Source organism: Oncorhynchus gorbuscha, linkage group LG17 (genome assembly GCF_021184085.1).
Source record: "Oncorhynchus gorbuscha isolate QuinsamMale2020 ecotype Even-year linkage group LG17, OgorEven_v1.0, whole genome shotgun sequence".
NCBI classification, from domain to species: Eukaryota; Metazoa; Chordata; class Actinopteri; order Salmoniformes; family Salmonidae; genus Oncorhynchus; species Oncorhynchus gorbuscha.
In genome coordinates this window covers 51,178,023-51,197,452 of record NC_060189.1, presented here as the reverse complement: position 1 = coordinate 51,197,452, position 19,430 = coordinate 51,178,023, and the positions used below count along the sequence as shown (strand labels likewise).

Here is a 19,430-nt window from a genome sequence, read left to right as displayed (position 1 = left end):
ATCTATCATCTAAAAGTGTCCTCAGAAATCTACACACAATACCCAACAATGACTAAGCAAAAACAGGTTTCTATACATTTTTGCAAATGTATTAATTAAAAACATACCTTATTTACATATATTTAGACCTTTGCTATGAGACTGGAAATTGAGCTCAGGTGCATCCTGTTTCCATTGATTATCCTTGAGATGTTTCTACAACTTGGAGTCCACCTGTTGTAAATTCAATTGATTTTACATGATTTGGAAAGGCACACAACTGTCTATATAAGGTCCCACAGTTGACAGTGCATGTCCGAGCAAGCCATGAGGTCGAAGGAATTGTCTGTAGAGTTCCGAGACAGGATGATGTCGAGGCACAGATCTGGGGAAGAGAACTAAAAGAATTGTGGCATTGAAGGTCCCCAAGAACACAGTAGCCTCATTCCTAAACGGAAGAAGTTTAGAACCACCAAGACTCTTCCTAGAGCTGGCCGCCCTGCCAAACTGAGCAATCGGGGGAGAAGGGTCTTGGTCAGGGAGATGACCAAGAACCCGATGGTCACTCTGACAGAGCTCCAGAGTTCCTCTGTGGTGATGGGAGAACCTTCCAGAAGGACAACCATCTCTGCAGCACTCCACCAATCAGGCCTTTGTGGTAGAGTGACCAGACAGAAGCCACTCCTCAGTAAAAGTCACATGACAGCCCGCTAGGAGGTTGCCAAAAGGCACCTAAAGACTTACCGACCATGAGAAACAAGATTTTCTGGTCTGATGAACCCAAGATTGAACTATTTGGCCTGAATGCCAAGTGCCACGTCCAATGGAAACCTGGCACCACCGGTAAAGTATGGTAGTAGCAGCATTATGCTGTGGGCATGTATTTAAGCGGCAGGGACTGGGAGACTAGTCAGGAAAGATGAATGGAGCGAAGTACAGAGAGAACCTAGATGATAACCTGCTCCAGAGATCTCAGGACCTCAGACTGGGGACAACAACCCTAAGCACACAGCCCAAGACAATGCAGGAGTGGCTTCGGAACAAGTTTCTGAATGTCCTTGAGTGGCCCAGCCAGAGCCTGGACTGAACACGATCGAACATCTCTGGAGAGACCTGAAAATAGCTGTGCAGCAACCTGACAGAGATTGAGAGGATCTGCAGAGCAGAATGGGAGAAACTCCCCAAATACAGGTGTGCCAAGCTTGACGCGTCATGCCCAAGACGACTCGATGATGTAATAGCTGCAAAAGGTGCTTCAACAAATAGCTTTATAAAAATTAATGCATATGACACCATGCCAAATTACAATTATTTTGTTTTCTTTTCATTTATGAGTACATCATACAGCATTTCACAAACAAATTGCAAGCAAAATACACTACGGAAGTTAACAACCAAGCCAACAAGAATCTCAAAGCAACTCAAATCAATGTCCTATGTTCAAAAAACATTAAGACAAAATTAAAAAGTGGTGAGAAACAATCAAAATCGCCTACAAATTAATGTCATATATATATATAAATATTGCGTGCACAATTATTAGACTAATTGTATTCCTCATGATTCATTTTATTGTTGAACAAACGCCACGCTCTCAGTCAATCAAATGTTATTGAACCTCAAACCTGAATGTTTAACAACGGAAAAGGGAGTTGTCTTTCTCAGGGGAATATAAGTGTGCAGAATTATTAAATTACAAAAATAATTTCTCCCAACTTGTTTATTCTCTGTTTTTAGAGTAAGGGTAACATAACACACAATGACAAATAACATTTTTGGCCTTTCAGTGACCAATATAACTAGCCTTCTTTTCAATAACTGTCATGAGCCTTCCATCCATGGAGTCTGTCAGTTTCTTGATCTGTTCATGATCAACTTCACTGAAGCAGCAACCACAGCCTCCCAAATGCTGTTCAAAGAGGTGTATTCTCTTCCCTCACTGTAAATCTCACATTTGAGAAGGCCCCACAAGTTCTCAATAGGATTTAAGTCAGGTGAGGAAGGGGGCCAGGTCATTATTGGGGCATCGTTGAGGCCCTTGCTGGCGAGCCAAGCAGTGGAGTACTTGGATGCAGGTGATGGAGCATTGTCCTGCATAAAGATCATGGCCTTCTTGAATGCTGAGGACTTCTTCCTGTACCACTGCTTGAAGAAAGAATCTTCCAGAAACCGGCAGCAGGTTTCGGAGTTGAGTTTCAGTCCATCTTCAACCCAAAAAGGTCCAACTACCTCATCCTTAATGATAGCAGCCCATACCAGTACCCCTCCTCCACCTTGCTGGTGCCTGACTCGAAGTGATACCCTGTGTCCATTACTGGTCCAGCCATGGGCCCATCCACCTGGTCCATCAACAGTCACTCTCATTTAATCTGACCCTAAAACCTGTCTTCAGGTATACCTTTGCCCAATCTTGACGCTTACAACTTGTGAATCTTATTCAGTGGTGGTGGTGTTTCAGCCTTCTTGACCTTGGCCATGTCTCTGAGCACTTGACACCTTGTACTTCTGGACACTCCAGGTAGGTAGCAGTTCTGGAATATGGTGGCACTGGAGGAGAGTGGGTTCCTGTTAGATTGACGTTTAATTATTCCCAAGTCTTTTTCAGTTAATTTGCACCTTTTCTCCTCCATGCGTTTTTTTGCGCCCCAGTTGACTATTCGCAAACGAACCGTTTGATTGTCCGGTGGTCATTCCTTCAATAGTTTAGCTATTTCAAGAATGTTGCATCTGTCTGAATGGCATTTGACAATTTTGGACTTTTCAGTGTCAGTTACATCTCTTTTTTTTGGCCCATTTTACCTGAGGTAATGAAGCTGCCTAATAATTATGCACACCTTTTGATAAACACAGCAAAAAAAGAAATGTCCCCATTTTCAGGACCCTGTCTTTCAAAGATAATTCGTAACAATCAAAATAACTTCACATATCTTCATTGTAAGGGTTTAAACATTGTAAAGGGTGCCTTAGGCATGCTGCAAGGAGGCATGGGGACTGCAGATGTGGCCAGGGCAATAAATTGCAAAGTCTGTACTGTGAGACGCTTAAGACAGCGTTACAGGGAGACAGGACAGACAGCTGATCGTCCTCGCAGTGGCAGACCATGTGTAACAACACCTGCACAGGATCGGTTCATCTGAGCATCACACCTGCGGGACAGGTACAGGATGGCAACAACAACTGCCTGAGTTACACCAGGAACCCACAATCCCTCCATCAGTGCTCAGACTGAACTTGCAGGTGCCTTCGTGGAAGAGTTGGGTAACATCTCACAGCAAGAACTGGCAAATCTGGTGCAGTCTATGAGGAGGGGATGCACTGCAGTACTTAATGCAGCTGGTGGCCACACCAGACACCCCCCCCCCCCCCCCCCCACACACACACACTTTATTCAGGGACACATTATTCCATTTCTGTTAGTCATGTCTGTGGAACATGTTCAGTTTGTCTCAGTTGTTGAATCTTGTTATGTTCATACAAATATTTACACATGTTAAGTTTGTCTCAGTTGTTGAATCTTGTTATGTTCATACAAATATTTACACATGTTAAGTTTGTCTCAGTTGTTGAATCTTGTTATGTTCATACAAATATTTACACATGTTAAGTTTGCTGAAAATAAACACAGTTGACAGTGAGGACGGACCTTTTTTTGTTGCTGAGTTTATATGAATCTACAACCTTGTGCTCCAGGGGGACCAGGTGTTATTCACTTTCGCCACATCCTCCCTCATTACACAAATATAATTCAATCCAATAAGCATTCAAGTTTATATAGTTTGGGAGTTGGAAAATGTGCATTGAAATAATATCAGAATACTCACTTGCCTAAATTGTCCATGCAGTGTATATACTAATATATATCTATAGACACACTGACTGTATTTGTCAACACTACCTGTAAAACTAAAACTACCTCGATCTGACAACCTGCAAAAAAACACCTCAACCTGAGCTACGTGCCTGAAAGTGAGTAAATACTCCAGAGAAAGTATTGAGGATTGTCAATAAGCTTCAAGGTCATTTAGCCTAATCTTTGGCACAGGTTTAGGTTTGTCTGATAGTCTAGAATAAAATAGCCTGAGTGCCCGTCTGTTTCTGCTCTCTAGTTAACTCTTTTTGGAATTGTAATGCCAAATATGTTTGGAATGACAAGGAGCTGGAAAACGAGTAAAAACAGACTGGCACTCAAGCTTCAAGAATGCAACTCTTTGTTCAGAACATATCTGAGCCAGATTAGAGTTCGAGCACATTCTAGAGTTTAGAATGCATGTCTGTGATTTTAGAACACATTCTAGAGTTTAGAATGCATGTCTGTGACTTTAGAACACATTCTGGAGTTTAGAATGTATCTCTGTGACTTTAGAACACATTCTGGAGTTTAGAATGCATGTCTGTGACTTTAGAACACATTCTAGAGTTTAGAATGTATCTCTGACTTTAGAACACATTCTAGAGTTTAGAATGCATGTCTGTGACTTTAGAACACATTCTAGAGTTTAGAATGTATCTCTGTGTGACTTTAGAACACATTCTAGAGTTTAGAATGTATCTCTGTGACTTTAGAACACATTCTAGAGTTTAGAATGTATCTCTGTGGATGCGGTCCTGTTCCATCTGAGACTTGGCCTTCTTCTTGAGCAGCAGGATGAGTTCCGAAAACTCCCTCACAGCCCCGAGGCCTGCAACATTGTGGCAGGAGTATTTAGCAGCATTGATTGCCACCACTGGGGCATCCCGGGGTACTGCACTCAGCCCAGCGAGGTTCAGACAGTCAACATCTGGTGCATCGTTACCTGTAGGAGGGATGGAATGGAGGAGTGAGATGAGTTTGTTTATCTATTAAAGTGTCCATAACGTGGTTCTGGAAGTATTCATAGGATGATTAGTATGTTGCAAAAACAAACATGGATAAAATATGCAAAAACATTACATGATTTAAGGAAATCATAGAATTTTTTTTATTTTTATGAATAGTTTCCAATTTTGGGTTTAGGGAAATCTTAAAAATGAATTAGTGAAATCATACACTGAACAAAAAATAAACGCAACATGCAACAATTGAGGCTACAGTTCATATAGCATGGCGCTTGTAACGCCAGGGTAGTGGGTTCGATTCCCGGGACCAGCCATACGTAGAATGTATGCACACATGACTGTAAGTCGCTTTGGATAAAAGCGTCTGCTAAATGGCATATATTATTATATATTATATTATATAAGGCAATCAGTTAATTGAAATAAAGACAGAGATTTGTCCGTGAAGAGCACGCTTCTCCAGCGTTCCAGTGGACATTGAAGGTGAGCATTTGCCCACTGAAGTCGGTTTCGGCGCCAAACCGCAGTCAGGTAAAGACCCTGGTGGGGATGACGAGCAAGCAGATAAGCTTCCCTGAGACGGTTTCTGACTATTTGTGCTAAAATAATTTTGGTTGTGCAAACCCACAGTTTCATCAGCTGTCCGGGAGGCTGTTCTTAGATGATCCCGAAGGTGAAGTAGCTGGATGTGGAGGTCTTGGGCTGGCGTGGTTATACGTGGTCTGCGTTTGTGAGGATGGTTGGATGTGCTAGATGAGGCGGCTTATGGTCGAGAAATGAACATTCAATCATCTGGCGAAAGCTCTGGTGGACATTCCTGCAGTCAGCATGCCAATTGCACGCTCCCACAAAACCTGAGAAAACTTGTTACAAAACGGCACATAGAGTGGCCTTTTATTATCCCCAGGACAAGGTGCACCTGTGTAACAATCATGCTGTTTAAATCAGGTTCTTGATATGCCACACATGTCAGGTGGATGGACTATATTGGCAAAGGAGAAATGCTCACTAACAGGGATGTAAACAAATTTATGCACAACATTTTAGAGAAATAAACATTTTGTACATATGGAAAATATCTGGGATATTTTATTTCAGCTCATGTTTCATGGGACCAACACTTTACATGTTATGTTTATATTTCTGTTCAGTATAGAAATGGATTCATTTTAAATTGAATCTCAATTTCTCCAGAACATGACAGCTGACATCACCCTTCTCACATTGCCCATAAATATCAATTGACTGACAGTGACATGAACTCAGAACAATGCCAGTAGTTTTCTGCAGTGGTAGCCTAACCTACATGCAGAAGGAAAATAGAGAGCCACTTTACAAATGATCACTAAACAAGTAAATGTAATAGTAATATTAGTAGTAGTAGTCAGTTAAGTGAAAAGAATAGTGAGTATACCCATATAGGCGACTTCCTTCCAGCCCAGATCCCTGTCGTCCATCATGGCTTTGGCCTCGCCCTGGATGTCCTTGCCCAGCTGTCTGACCTCGCAGCCCGTTCTCTGGGACAGCTTGTCAGCCAAGGCCTTGGTCAGGTCCTCACTGGACGAGATCAGGATCACCTGGAGGAGACAGCATAAAACACTTGATTTATTGTCGAAGTGTTCTATGCAAGCTCTGATTTGTGCTTTTTTTAGGGGGGGGGGGGGGACTCAGGGTCTCAACTTCCTGTTGAGAGTTAGAATAATAGAATACACAAGGTACAATTTCAAAATTTGGTTGGGCATCAGCAGTCAATCAATTAGCCCAAGTCAGTCATTTTTATTTATTTTAAAGATCGTTAAATTAGTCTAGCAGCCAGCTTTCTAAACTTGTGGTGAGCATGGTCCAACTACCGACCGGGGTGGGCCGATGGCTCATCAGTTATCATTAAAAACGACAAACATTTGCCTCCACCCTATTGCAAAATGTGTAGAATTGAAGTAAATTTGCTGTAAAACTGAAAAAATGTATTATTGACCTCTGCCTGACCCCGAGACTGCCTGTCGTTCTGTACCTTTTAAGACTCTGATCTGGATTACTGACCTCTGCCTGACCCCGAGACTGCCTGTCGTTCTGTATCTTTGTAGACTGATCTGGATTACTGACCTCTGCCTGCCCTTGACCTGTCGTTTTGCCTGCCCCCTGTTCTAGTAATAAACGGTGTTACTTTCGACACTGTCTGCATCTGGGTCTCCTCCTGAAACATGATACACATGACAGCTAGAGTAAATAGTAGCCTGTGTGTGTTTAATGGGTGGTGCTTTCAGTGATGAGCTGTGGCTAATCTTGACACAGACAGTAACTTGGCTACTGTGCTGGACTCGGGTATCTAACAGGGGTTTCTTTTTTTCTATAGCATGGCTTTTAAAGGAAATTAGATGTTTGTGACTTGTATTTATCTAATATATACACAGTGCACAAAACATTAAGAACACACTTCCTAATATTGAGTTGCTAATATCAATTCATTGGGCATGGACCCTATAAGGTGTCGAAAGCGTTCCACAGGGATGCTGGCCCATGTTGACTCCCACAGTTGTGTCAAGTTGGCTGGATGTCCTTTGGGTGGTAGACCATTCCTGATACACACGGGAAACTGTTGAGTGTGAAAAACCCAGCAGCATTGCAGTTCTTGGCACAAACCGGTGTGCCTGGCACCTACTACCATACCCCGTGCAAAGGCACTTCAATCTCTGAATGGCACACATTCACCCTCTGAATGGCACACATACGCAATCCATGTCTCAGTTGTCTCAAGGCTTAAAAATCCTTCTTTAACCTGTCTCCTCCCCTTCATCTACACTGAATGAAGTGGATTTAACAAGTGACATCAATAAGGGATGATATTTCACCCAGTGAGTTTGTCATGGAAAGAGCAGGTATTCTTCATGTTTTGTACACAAAGTGTATATATATATATCTTGTAAGAATTTGTATCTGTCATGTGAATGTTGCCATTTTTTGTTTACTATATATATTTATGTTATCTGACTTGCCACAACTGAAGTGTCTTCTGGAAAAATAGAGTCATTATATTCGAATACTATTTCAGAAGGTCCGGTCACACAAATTTCCGAGATGGCAAAGGTTCGGATGGATATTGTCATTTATCAGCATATTAACAAACCTCTACCTCGCAACCCCAAACTGTTCGCACCCCTCCTGTTGGCAGAGAGAAAAATGTGCCGTTTTAAAACTCTTTGCCTGCAATTCTACACACGTTCCATGTCTTATGTGTGTTCAGATCATAGCATGAGTCAAATCCTGACAAAATGTCCCCCTCCCCCCAAACTGTATTTCTATTCATATAATTATTATTTTAAAAACTCGGTCAGAACCCGCAGTCTGTACTGACCACGTTCTGGGTCCAGATCACAGTCCGCCTATTTTGTATTTATTTAACTAGGCAAGTCAGTTAAGAACAAATTCTAATTTACAATGACGGCCTACCGGGGAGCAGTGGGTTAACTGCCTTGTTCAGGGACAGATCACCACATTTTTACCTTGTCAGCTCTGGGATTCGATCCAGCAACCTTTCGGTTAACCACTAGGCTACCTGCCGCCCCTGTTGAGTATGGATGACCTGTAACTTCACTATCAAAACAATGAATTGTCTCCTCTTCTTCATATGTAATTGGGAAATTTAAGATGACTAAAGTTCATCTTTAGTTTAGAGTGATCAACACAATGTTTAGCATATTTTGAGTTCCTGTAACACACAGATTTCCAGTGTTCTGTTTGTGACACTCAAGGTGCAGGTTGATGGTCACTAGACTTGATAGTGAATGTTATGGATTATTCTCCTATCTGTTGATAGTGGTTGACGCCAGACTGGATGTACAAGGACACACTGATTATTCACTGTTGCATTGTACTGATGACATCCTGTGAACACTGTGATTCTGTATCAGCTGACAGTCGCTGCCTTTTTGTTTTGTCTTCCTACAAGCCTCTCTGGCTGGTGTTTACTGAACATGTGGTGCTGTCTGATTAGGATACAAAGGTCCCGTCTCCAAGAGGCCAGTTAGACATTTTCTCTGCTTCTGGGCTGCATGGTGTCTCCCTGTTGCAACTTGTAATAAAACCGACATATTTTTGATTGACTTTACCAACGCTCTCCTTTTTGTTCACCTGGAAATTCCTATTACAACATAGACAACACATGTATTTGTGGAAGCAGTAATCGCATGATTGGGATTCTCTTTCAACTGTAAAAAAAATACAAAATAAAAATAAAGTAAAGCCTGTCTGTCACTATTTGCTGTTACCACATGTGATCTTTCAAATTCCAACGACGAATCGTCGTCGATCTTCCATCATCCGTATTCATCACGTTATCTTTGCACCGCATCTCCTTTCCCTCTCTGGTGTATGTCCTATATGTTCTATATGTTCTATATCTACAGTCGACGTACCTCCACGCCCTCTCCCTGCAGCATGCGGATACCCGTGGTGTCTCTGGTGTTGACAGAGACCATCTCCTCTCCAGAGACAGAGATGAGGACGCGGCCGTCAGTCAGACAGCCGGAGACGTTACACAGCAGCAGACGCACCGCCTCAGGCTTGTCCAGGCCAAAGTAACCAAACCTGGAGAGGAACAAATCAAATACAATTGTATCAAAAAATCTTATTGGTCACATGCTTCGTAGACAACTGGCGTTGACTAAAGGTGAAATGCTCACTTTTACGGGCCATTCCCAACAATGCAGAGAGAGAGAGAGAAAAAAAAGTAAAAATGAACTCAAGTAATACATACACAATGAGTAATGATAACTTGGCTACCAGTACCGAGTCAATGTGCAGGGATACGAGGTAGTTGAGGTAGATATGTACATATAGGTAAGGATAAAGTGACTAGGACAACGGGCGAAATAACCATCATGTGATGAGTCAAAAGCGATTATTACAAAAACGGTCATTGCAGATATTCCAAGTAGCTATTGGTTAACTATTTAACTAACTATTTAGCAGTCTTATAGCTTGGGGTTCCTGTTGTTTCCAGACTTGGTGCATCGGTACCACTTGCAGTGCAGTAGCAGAGAGAACAGTCTATGATTTAGGTGGCTGGAGTCTTTGACAATTATGAGGGCCTTCCTCTGACCCCGACTGGTATAAACTTCCTTGACGGCAGGGTGCTCGGACCTAGTGATGTACTGGGTCATTCGCACTACCCTTCGTAGCGCCTTGCGGTCGAATGCCAAGCAGTTGTCGTACCAGAACACACAGGGAAATGCATTTGTATAATGACTCCTCTGTGTTACATCAATATTTATTGTGTTGCCTCTTGAGGTTCCGCCCTTTTTTTTCCATTTTCGCCTAAAATGACATACCCAAATCTAACTGCCCGTAGCTCAGGCCCTGAAGCAACGATATGCATATTCTTGTTACCATTTGAAAGGAACGTAGGACAAAATACCACAATAGATCTGGTAAAAGATAATACAAAGAAAAAACCAACCGTTCTTTTGTATTTTTTTTGTACCATCATCTTTGAAATGCAAGAGAAAGGCCATAATGTTTTATTCCAGCCAAAGTGCAATTTAGGTTTTGGCCACTAGATGACAGCAGTGTATGTGCAAAGTGTTAGACTGATTCAATGAACCATTGCATTTCTGTTCAAAATGTTGTATCATGACTGCCCAAATGTGCCTAATTTGTTTATTAATAACTTTTCATGTTCAAAATTGTGCACTCTCTTCAAACAATAACATGGTATTCTTTCACTGTAATAGCTACTGTAAATTGGACAGTGCAGTTAGATTAACATGAATTGAAGCTTTCTGCCAATATCAGATATGTCTATGTCCTAGGAAATTTTCTTGTTACTTACAACATTATGCTAATTGCATTAGCCTACGTTAGCTCAACCGTCCTGTGGAACGGACACCTATTAAGTTTGTTCAAGTAAACATAGAGAGAGAGAGAGAGAGAGAGAGAGAGAGAGAGAGAGAGAGAGAGAACGTGAAGCTCTGAGTCAGTGACTTCAGACTACCTCAGTACTCTCTGTTCTGCCACGGGCCAATCGATATCCACATCAATATCCACACTGTACTCTGGCAGCATCTCATAGTAAGCCCACTTTCCCCCCTGAGAAAGACAATGCAAGAGAAAGGTGATTTTCAATTATCATTTGAAACAACGGCAATTGACAATAGAATATCTAAAATTATAGATCAGCAAGTCGATTTCTCAGTGTGTCTTTTGTCTCTGGTCAAGCTCACATCCACTGAATGACTAAACATTATTGATCACCTGAGGAAAATAGAGTTCACTTCCAGCAGCAGACATGCACATCAGGACCACTGTTCATAAAGCGTCTCAGGATTGGAGTGCTGATCTAGAATCAGGTCCTCTCTGCCCATACAATCTCATTAATAATGATAGAAAAGGGAAAACTGATCCTAGATCAACAATCCTATCCTGAAACACTTTGTGACTATGGATCCCGATGGGGTATAGTGCCAGTTACCTGCAGGCCTTTCTCTATTGTCGCTCTGGTATGAATGTAGAAAGATCCGTTCTCACACAGCTCTCCATCCCAGTCCTGTCTCCGGGGCCTGTTAGACGGGTCAAGGTTCAGTGGCTTGGTGGCTACACTACCTGAAGAGGAGAGATCAAAATAATCAATATCAGTTAATAGGTTCTAACTAGGGTTAATACTATGATTAAGCTCGAGGCCCTGGGTCTGAATCCCGCCCTGTGCAACTGGGTCCTGGACTTCCTGACTGGCCTTCCCCAGGTGGTGAAGGTAGGAAACAACACCTCCACTTCCCTGATCCTCAACACAGGGGCCCCACAAGGGTGCGTGCTCAGCCCCCGTATTTACTCCTGTTCACCCATGACTGCGTGGCCACGCCTCCAACTCAATCACCACGTTTGCAGACGACACAACAGTCATAGGCCTGATTACCAACAATGACGAGACAGCCTACAGGGAGAAAGTGAGGGCCCTGGTGGAGTGATGCCAGGAAAATAACCTCTCCCTCAACATCAACAAAACGAAGAAGCTGATCGTGGACTTCAGGAGACAACAGAGAGAGCGCGCCCCTGTTCACATTGACGGGACCGCAGTGAAGAAGGTGAAAAGCTTCAAGTTTCTCGGCGTACACATCACTGACAATCTGAAGTGGTCGACCCACACAGACAGTGTGAAGAAGGCGCAACTGCGCCTCTTCAACCTCAGGAGGCTGAAGAAATTGGCTCGGCCCTTAAGACCCTCACAAACTTTTACAGATGTATAATTGAGAGCATCCTGTCGGGCTGTATCACCACCTGGTACGGCAACTGCTCCGCCCACAACCGTAAGGCTCTCCAGAGGGTGGTGCGGTTTGCCCAACGCATCACCGGGGGCACACTGCCTGCCCTCCAGGACACCTACAGCACCCGATGTCACAGGAAGGCCAAAAGGATCATCAAGAAGAACAACCACCCGAGCCACAGCCTGTTCACCCCACTATCATCCAAGAAGGCAAGGTCAGTACAGGTGCATCAAAGCTGGGACCGAGAGACTGAAAAACAGCTTCTAACTCAAGGCCATCAGACTGTTAAATAGCCATCACTAGCCGTCTAACACCCGGTTACTCAACCCTGCACCTTAGATGCTGCTGCCCTATATACATAGACATGAAATCACTGGTCACTTTAAATGGACCACTAGTTACTTTAATAATGTTTACATACTGTTTTACTCATTTCACATGTACAGTGAGGGAAAAAAGTATTTGATCCCCTGCTGATTTTGTATGTTTGCCCACTGACAAAGAAATTATCAGTCTATAATTTTAATGGTAGGTTTATTTGAACAGTGAGAGACAGAATAACAACAAAAAAATCCAGAAAAATGCATGTCAAAAAATGTTATAAATTTATTTGAATTTTAATGAGGGAATTAAGTATTTGACCCCCTCTCAATCAGAAAGATTTAAGGATCCCAGGTGTCTTTTATACAGGTAACGAGCTGAGATTAGGAGCACACTCTTAAAGGGAGTGCTCCTATTCTCAGTTTGTTACCTGTATAAAAGACACCTGTCCACAGAAGCAATCAATCAATTAGATTCCAAACTCTCCACCATGGAAAAGACCAAAGAGCTCTCCAAGGATGTCAGGGACAAGATTGTAGACATACACAAGGCTGGAATGGGCTACAAGACCATCGCCAAGCAGCTTGGTGAGAAGGTGTTAACAGTTGGTGCGATTATTCGCAAATGGAAGAAACATAAAAGAACCGTCAATCTCCCTCGGCCTGGGGCTCCATGCAAGATCTCACCTCGTGGAGTTGCAGTGATCATGAGAACAGTGAGGAATCAGCCCAGAACTACATGGGAGGATCTTGTCAATGATCTCAAGGCAGATGGGACCATAGTCACCAAGAAAACAATTGGTAACACACTATGCCGTGAAGGACTGAAATCCTGCAGCGCCTGCAAGGTCCCCTTGCTCAAGAAAGCACATATACATGCCCGTCTGACGTTTGCCAATGAACATCTGAATGATTCAGATGACAACTGAGTGAAAGTGTTGTGGTCAGATGAGACCAAAATGGAGCTCTTTGGCATCAACTCAACTCACCGTGTTTGGAGGAGGAGGAATGCTGTCTATGACCCCAGAACACCATCCCCACCGTCAAACATAGAGGTGGAAACATTATGCTTTCTGCTAAGGGGACAGGACAACTTCACCACATCAAAGGGATGATGGATGGGGCCATGTACCGTCAAATCCTGGGTGAGAACCTCCTTCCCTCAGCCAGGGCATTGAAAATGGGTCATGGATGGGTATTCAAGCATGACAATGACCCAAAACACATGGCCAAGGCAACAAAGGAGTGGCTCAAGAAGAAGCACATTAAGGTCCTGGAGTGGCCTAGCCAGTCTCCAGAACTTAATCCCATAGAAAATCTGTGGAGGGAGCTGAAGGTTCGAGTTGCCAAAAGTCAGCCTTGCAACCTTAATGACTTGGAGAAGATCTGCAAAGAGGAGTGGGACAAAATCCCTCCTGAGATGTGTGTAAACCTGGTGGCGAACTACAAGAAACGTCTGACCTCTGTGATTGCCAACAAGGGTTTTGCCACCAAGTACTAAGTCATGTTTTGCAGAGGGGTCAAACACTTATTTCCCTCATTAAAATGGAAATTATTTATAACATTTTTGGCTTGCGTTTTTCTGGATTTTTTTGTTGTTATTCTGTCTCTCACTGTTCAAATAAACCTACCATTAAAATTATAGATCTATCATTTCTTTGTCAGTGGGCAAACGTACAAAATCAGCAGGGGGTCAAATACATTTTCCCTCAATGTATATACTGTACTCTACTGTATTTTAGTGAATGCCACTCAGCCATTGCTCGCCCTAATATTTCTATATTTCTGAATTCCATTATTTTTCTTTAAGATTTGTGTGTATTATTGTGAATTGTTAGATACTACTTCACTTTTGGAGTTTGGAACACGCATTTTGCTACACCTGCATTTTGGGGCTAGGCCCCTTTTTTCTCAATTTCCTCCTGAATGACGTGCCCAAAGTAAACTGCCTGTGGCTCAGGCCCTGAAGCCAGGATATGCATATAATTGGTACCATTGGAAAGAAAACACTTTGAAGTTTGTAGAAATGTTAAAATAACGTAGGAGAATATAACACAATAGATATGGTAGGAGAAAATCCAAAGAAAAACCAAACAGAATCTAACCCTACGTCAACATGATATTTTGATATCCTAAATCTGGAATGCGCCCATTGATTTCAGTCGGATTCCGTCAGGTAAATTTGCAACTAATATCCTCCAGAGATGGTTTGCATTATTTTGTTTGATCGTCATTCTAATGGAATCCAGAGAGAACAAAACCCTGTCCTCAAACATTTACATTGTGTATTTAGTCTTCATAATCTTTCAATTTTGTCATTTTTTTTATATTTAATTTTATAGCTTTTTTCCCCTTTTTGTGTGTAACCCTAACCCTAACCCTTTGAATGGCAATATTAGGTCATAATTCCTATGGTTTCCACAGGGTGTCTATGTTCAAGGTTTCAGACTAGTAACTTCAAAAACGATGAAGAAGTATCAGTTTTAGTACAGGGACACAGTCTTGGAAACTCGTGTTTGTGCGCCATGAAGACAGGACGCACCTGCTAAAATCAGTTTCCTATTGAACATACTTCTTTCCGTAAGAAATATTTTAGTTTGATTACATTTTAGGGTATCTGACGAGAAAATAGAAACGTATTTTGACTTGTTGACACAAAGTTTAGGGGTAGATTTTCAGATTCCTTTCTCTACATGTTCAACGAGTGGATTACTCAAATCGATGGCACCAACTAAACTGACTTTTTGGGATATAAAGAAAGATTTTATCTCACAAAATGACACTACATGTTATAGCTGGGACCCTTTTGATGACAAATCAGAGGAAGATTTTCAAAAAGTAAGTGAATATTTAATCGCTATTTGTGAATTCATGAAACCTGTGCCGGTGGAAAAATATTTTGATTTTGGGCGCCGTCCACAAACAATCACATGGCATGTTTTCGCTGTAATAGCTACTGTAAATTGGACAGTGCAGTTAGATTAACAAGAATGTAAATTACCAACCAATATAGGACACTTATATGTACCTAAATGTTTAATATCCATAATTTGTATGATTATTTATTTGAATTGCGCGGCCTCCAGTTTAGCGGGACACCTAGCCCTAAAAGGTTTAACATCTACTAAATATGTGTGTGACCAATAACATTTGATTTGATTCGATTTTCCTTGTCCAGAGAAAAAAATATGTACTTGTCTAAACACCCCTCATCTCTCTATTGTGATACACAGTGATTGGTGGTGGATGGGATGACTTCCATGTATTGTGCTTGTGAAAGGCCCTATATAAACAATTCATTATCATTGAGCATTAGCATCTTACAACAAGCTATATTGGGTAGGTGTTTTCAAATACAACATATCTAGGCTACTCAAGTTTTTCCTGGCTATGTTGATGTGGCCAGGGCAAACTCCTGACACAATTTATTAAGTAAGGGACAGTTTTTCCTCAGGCACAGATTAAGCCTAATCCTAGACTACAAAGAATTTAATGGAGATTCTCCATTTACCTTTTTAAAAATCCAGGAATAGGGTTAATCTGTGTCCGGGAAAACAAACCTACGCGTAAGGTCCTAAACATAACACAAGGCTATCCCGGAAAGCCCTAAACATAACACAAGGCTATCCCGGAAAGCCCTAAACATAACACAAGGCTATCCCGGAAAGCCCTAAACATAACACAAGGCTATCCCGGTAAGCCCTAAACATAACACAAGTCTATCCCGGAAAGCCCTAAACATAACACAAGTATACCCTGGAAAGCCCTAAACATAACACAAGGCTACCCGGAAAACCCTAAACATAACACAAGGCTACCCTGGAAAGCCCTAAACATAACACAAGGCTACCCCGGAAAGCCCTAAACATAACACATGGCTATCCCATACCTCCTTTCTTGACCTCCTGCCAGCGGAAGTGGTGTTGCCGGGCCACGGCGAACACAGACGTGAAGCCCTGATTGGTGATCAACTCCAGGGCCTCCTTCAGGTGGAAGGGGTGCAAGCAGGGAGACGTAGCCTGGATGTGACAGATCACATTCACCTCTGGAGGAAGTCAACACAACACAGCAGATATTTGATTTATCCATTATTTAACCAGATAGTCATATGATATGAGATATGAATAAAGCTATATGGTCCCTGTTGACATTTGTAGCTACGGAGTGAGTCCCACATTATTTGGATAAACTCCTATTCATGGGTTGTCTATAGTCACTCTCACACTATCAATAAAGATAGCAACTGAAACTCTGTTTATACTTGATATGCAACAATTTACTCGGATTGGGATTATGCTTAGATTAGAAATGGAATTAAAAGACAACACAACGTGAGCATTTTCATTGATGACAGTCGTGCTGGTTTTGTTTCTACCTAGCTAGACAAGAACGGTCACTGATTGGCTGGAGAGTGGAGAGTCAGACCAGACTGTACATCTGGTTTCCCAGCAAGTGGTTCTCAGGATCTGATTAAAAGGCCGGAATGAAAACCTGCAGCAGGCACTTCGGCCCTGGAGGTTGTACGTATTAAGTGAAGCAGAGGAGGACTACAGATTTCCTGTAATGCGTCTGTGTGTAGCTGGTGTAGATGAGTCAGGCGCAGGACAACAGATATGAGTAATGTATGCAATTTTACTCAACTATAATCACAATACACGTCAATAAATCCAAGGCCACAAATAACGGACCGCAATACAATAAACAATCACTCACAAACAAACATGGTGGAACAGAGGGTTAAGTAAATGAACAAGTAATTGGGGGATTGAAACCAGGTGTGTAAGGACAAAGGACAAAACAAATGGAAAATGAAAAGTGGATAGGCGATGGCTAGAAGGCCAGTGACGCCACCTGAACAAGGAGAGGGACCGACTTCGGCGGAAGTCGTGACATTTACAATCAGCTTTGCCTCAAAGAACACAATGAATAAGACTACATGGGCTGGGGGGATCTGATCCTAGATCAGTATTCTTGCTCTGAGATGCTTGATACATATCGCCTCAGAGCGGTAGTCTAGCTAATATGTTCTTCTGCATATTTTCCATTAACGGCTGGCATCTATAACAAAGTACTGCCTAAGAGTCCTAACAAAGACAGTGAAGCATCAAAGAGGGTGTGGTTTTGTCACAATAAATTATAACAAACGTTGATACTTCCCTGTTGCTATGCCATTGAGTAAATCACAATTGTATTATCTTGATTCCTCACACTTCCCTCCTTGTCTCCTTCTCACGGCACATTGGAGCAGAAGATTTGCAGTTCCTCCTCTCAGATCTCCTCCTCGAATGCATTTTGAGAAGGAGGCAAGGAGTGAGGACATGAGGAATCAAGGAAATTACAATTGAGATTCACCCCTTACCTGGGTTTAACCGGGCAAATTCCTGGATAGTGTCGAGAGAGCTGGAGGAGTCTTTGGACACCTCTGGGCTCCTGCGGTGAACCTGAGCTCCCCATGCCTTGGCCACCTTCTCAATGTTATCATGATCAGTTGATACCCACACACTGGTGGGAGAAAGAAATGAAGAAGTTGATTCCTCAGGCTTTGTAACAAGTAGGCTGTGGTGGAAAAAGTACCCAATTGTCATCCTTGAGTAAAAGGAAAGATACCTTTATACAAAATGACTTAAGTAAAAGTAAAAGTGAAAGTGACCCGATAAAATACTACTTGAGTTAAAGACTAAAAAGTATTTGGTTTTAAATATACTTAAGTATCAAAAGTATAAACCATTTCAAATTCCTTGTATTTAAGCAAACGGCAGATGGCATGTGAATTGGACCATTTTCAACATGTAACGAGTACTTTTGGGTGTAAGGGAAAATTGATGGAGTAAAAAGTAAATTATTTTCCTTAGGATTGTAGTGGAGTAAAAGTACTCAAACATATAAATAGTAAGGTAAAGTACAGATACCCAACAAAACGACATAATTACTGCAAATACCGCAAAGTATTTTTACTTAAGTACCGTTTACTTAAGTGGGGCGGCAGGGTAGCCTAGTGGTTAGAGTGTTGGACTAATAACCGGAAGATTGCAAGTTCAAACCCCAGAGCTGACAAGGTGCAAATCTGTCGTTCTGCCCCTGAACAGGCAGTTAACCCACTGTTCCTAGGCGCCATTGAAAAGAAGAATGTGCTCTTAACTGACTTGCCTGGTTAAATAAAAGTTGTAAAAAAAACTGCAAGGAGGCTTCAATGCAATTCGGTCTTGCGTGACAAAGTCAGAGACAGCTCATTTTCAAACATCCTCTTTGACAAACTATTTCAATAAGAATCTGACATGGGTTTATAGTCAATGTACAGATATGACTAAATGCATCAATCATCATAGACAACATATACTTTACTTTATCACTAGGATGAACAATATTATCCGTGCACACAAAACAAGAATGTCACATGCATTTGTTGCAGCTAGTTATTATTAACAGACTCAGAGCAAATCCATATACTGTATCTACATTGGAAAGTCAATTGTAGATTGAACGGATTCACCTGTCAAACTGTTTGGAATCTACCGCAGCTCTCAGAACCCATCCGATGAGCGGGACGCCGGCCAGAACTTTTATATTCTTCAGGGGGATCCCCTTACTGCCTCCCCTAGCTAGGATCAGGGCTGCAACGTGTATCTTCTCGCCGCTGTCTTTGAAAATCGTTGTTTTTCCATCTATCACATCTTCAAATCCAGATAGCGTACGTTTTCTTGCAGCAGCCATTTGCCTGTGCTGATGAAGTCAATATTGGTCTGCTAATACCCGACTAGTAAAAGACTAGCGCACTACTTTTGTGAAACAATCTAAACTAAATTTATTGGATTGTTAACCAGCATTTGTAACGTGAGTCTGGTCATTATCTGTACAGAACAGTTAATATGATAATACTCTGTGGAATACAAAAATAATTGCTTGATATACAGTACCAGTCAAATGTTTGAACACGCCTACTCATTCAAGGGTTTTTCATTATTTTACTATTTTACAGGGTTGGGGAGTAACGGATTACCTGGAAGGGATTACTAAAAACGGGAACTGTAATCGTTACCAGCAAAAGTATTGTAATCAGATT

General features: G+C 42.0%; 1 protein-coding gene across 1 annotated transcript; it reads right to left on the bottom strand.

Moving 5' to 3' along the window:
- Positions 1–3,550: 3,550 nt before the first annotated feature.
- LOC124002066 (N-acylneuraminate cytidylyltransferase-like) lies at positions 3,551–19,269 on the bottom strand. The gene is made up of 8 exons (XM_046309312.1): positions 18,861–19,269; positions 17,730–17,872; positions 16,260–16,415; positions 11,261–11,391; positions 10,784–10,878; positions 9,207–9,378; positions 6,209–6,371; positions 3,551–4,772 (listed from the first exon to the last, which is right to left on the bottom strand). Exons 1-8 carry the CDS (start codon positions 19,079–19,081, stop codon positions 4,558–4,560), a joined length of 1,296 nt encoding a protein of 431 aa, XP_046165268.1. The 5' UTR covers positions 19,082–19,269; the 3' UTR covers positions 3,551–4,557.
- Between the last annotated feature and the right edge of the window lie 161 nt (positions 19,270–19,430).

What these genes read in the sequence shown, in the direction of transcription:
- LOC124002066 (XM_046309312.1), bottom strand. Translation starts at nt 19,081, where the DNA reads ATGGCTGCTGCAAGAAAACGTACGCTATCTGGATTTGAAGATGTGATA. An exon ending in GCAGGAGGTCAAGAAAGGAG is followed by an intron (nt 11,392 to 16,259) that starts GTATGGGATAGC and finishes TCTCCTCTTCAG; the next exon opens with GTAGTGTAGCCACCAAGCCA. An exon ending in CAATAGAGAAAGGCCTGCAG is followed by an intron (nt 10,879 to 11,260) that starts GTAACTGGCACT and finishes TGTCTTTCTCAG; the next exon opens with GGGGGAAAGTGGGCTTACTA.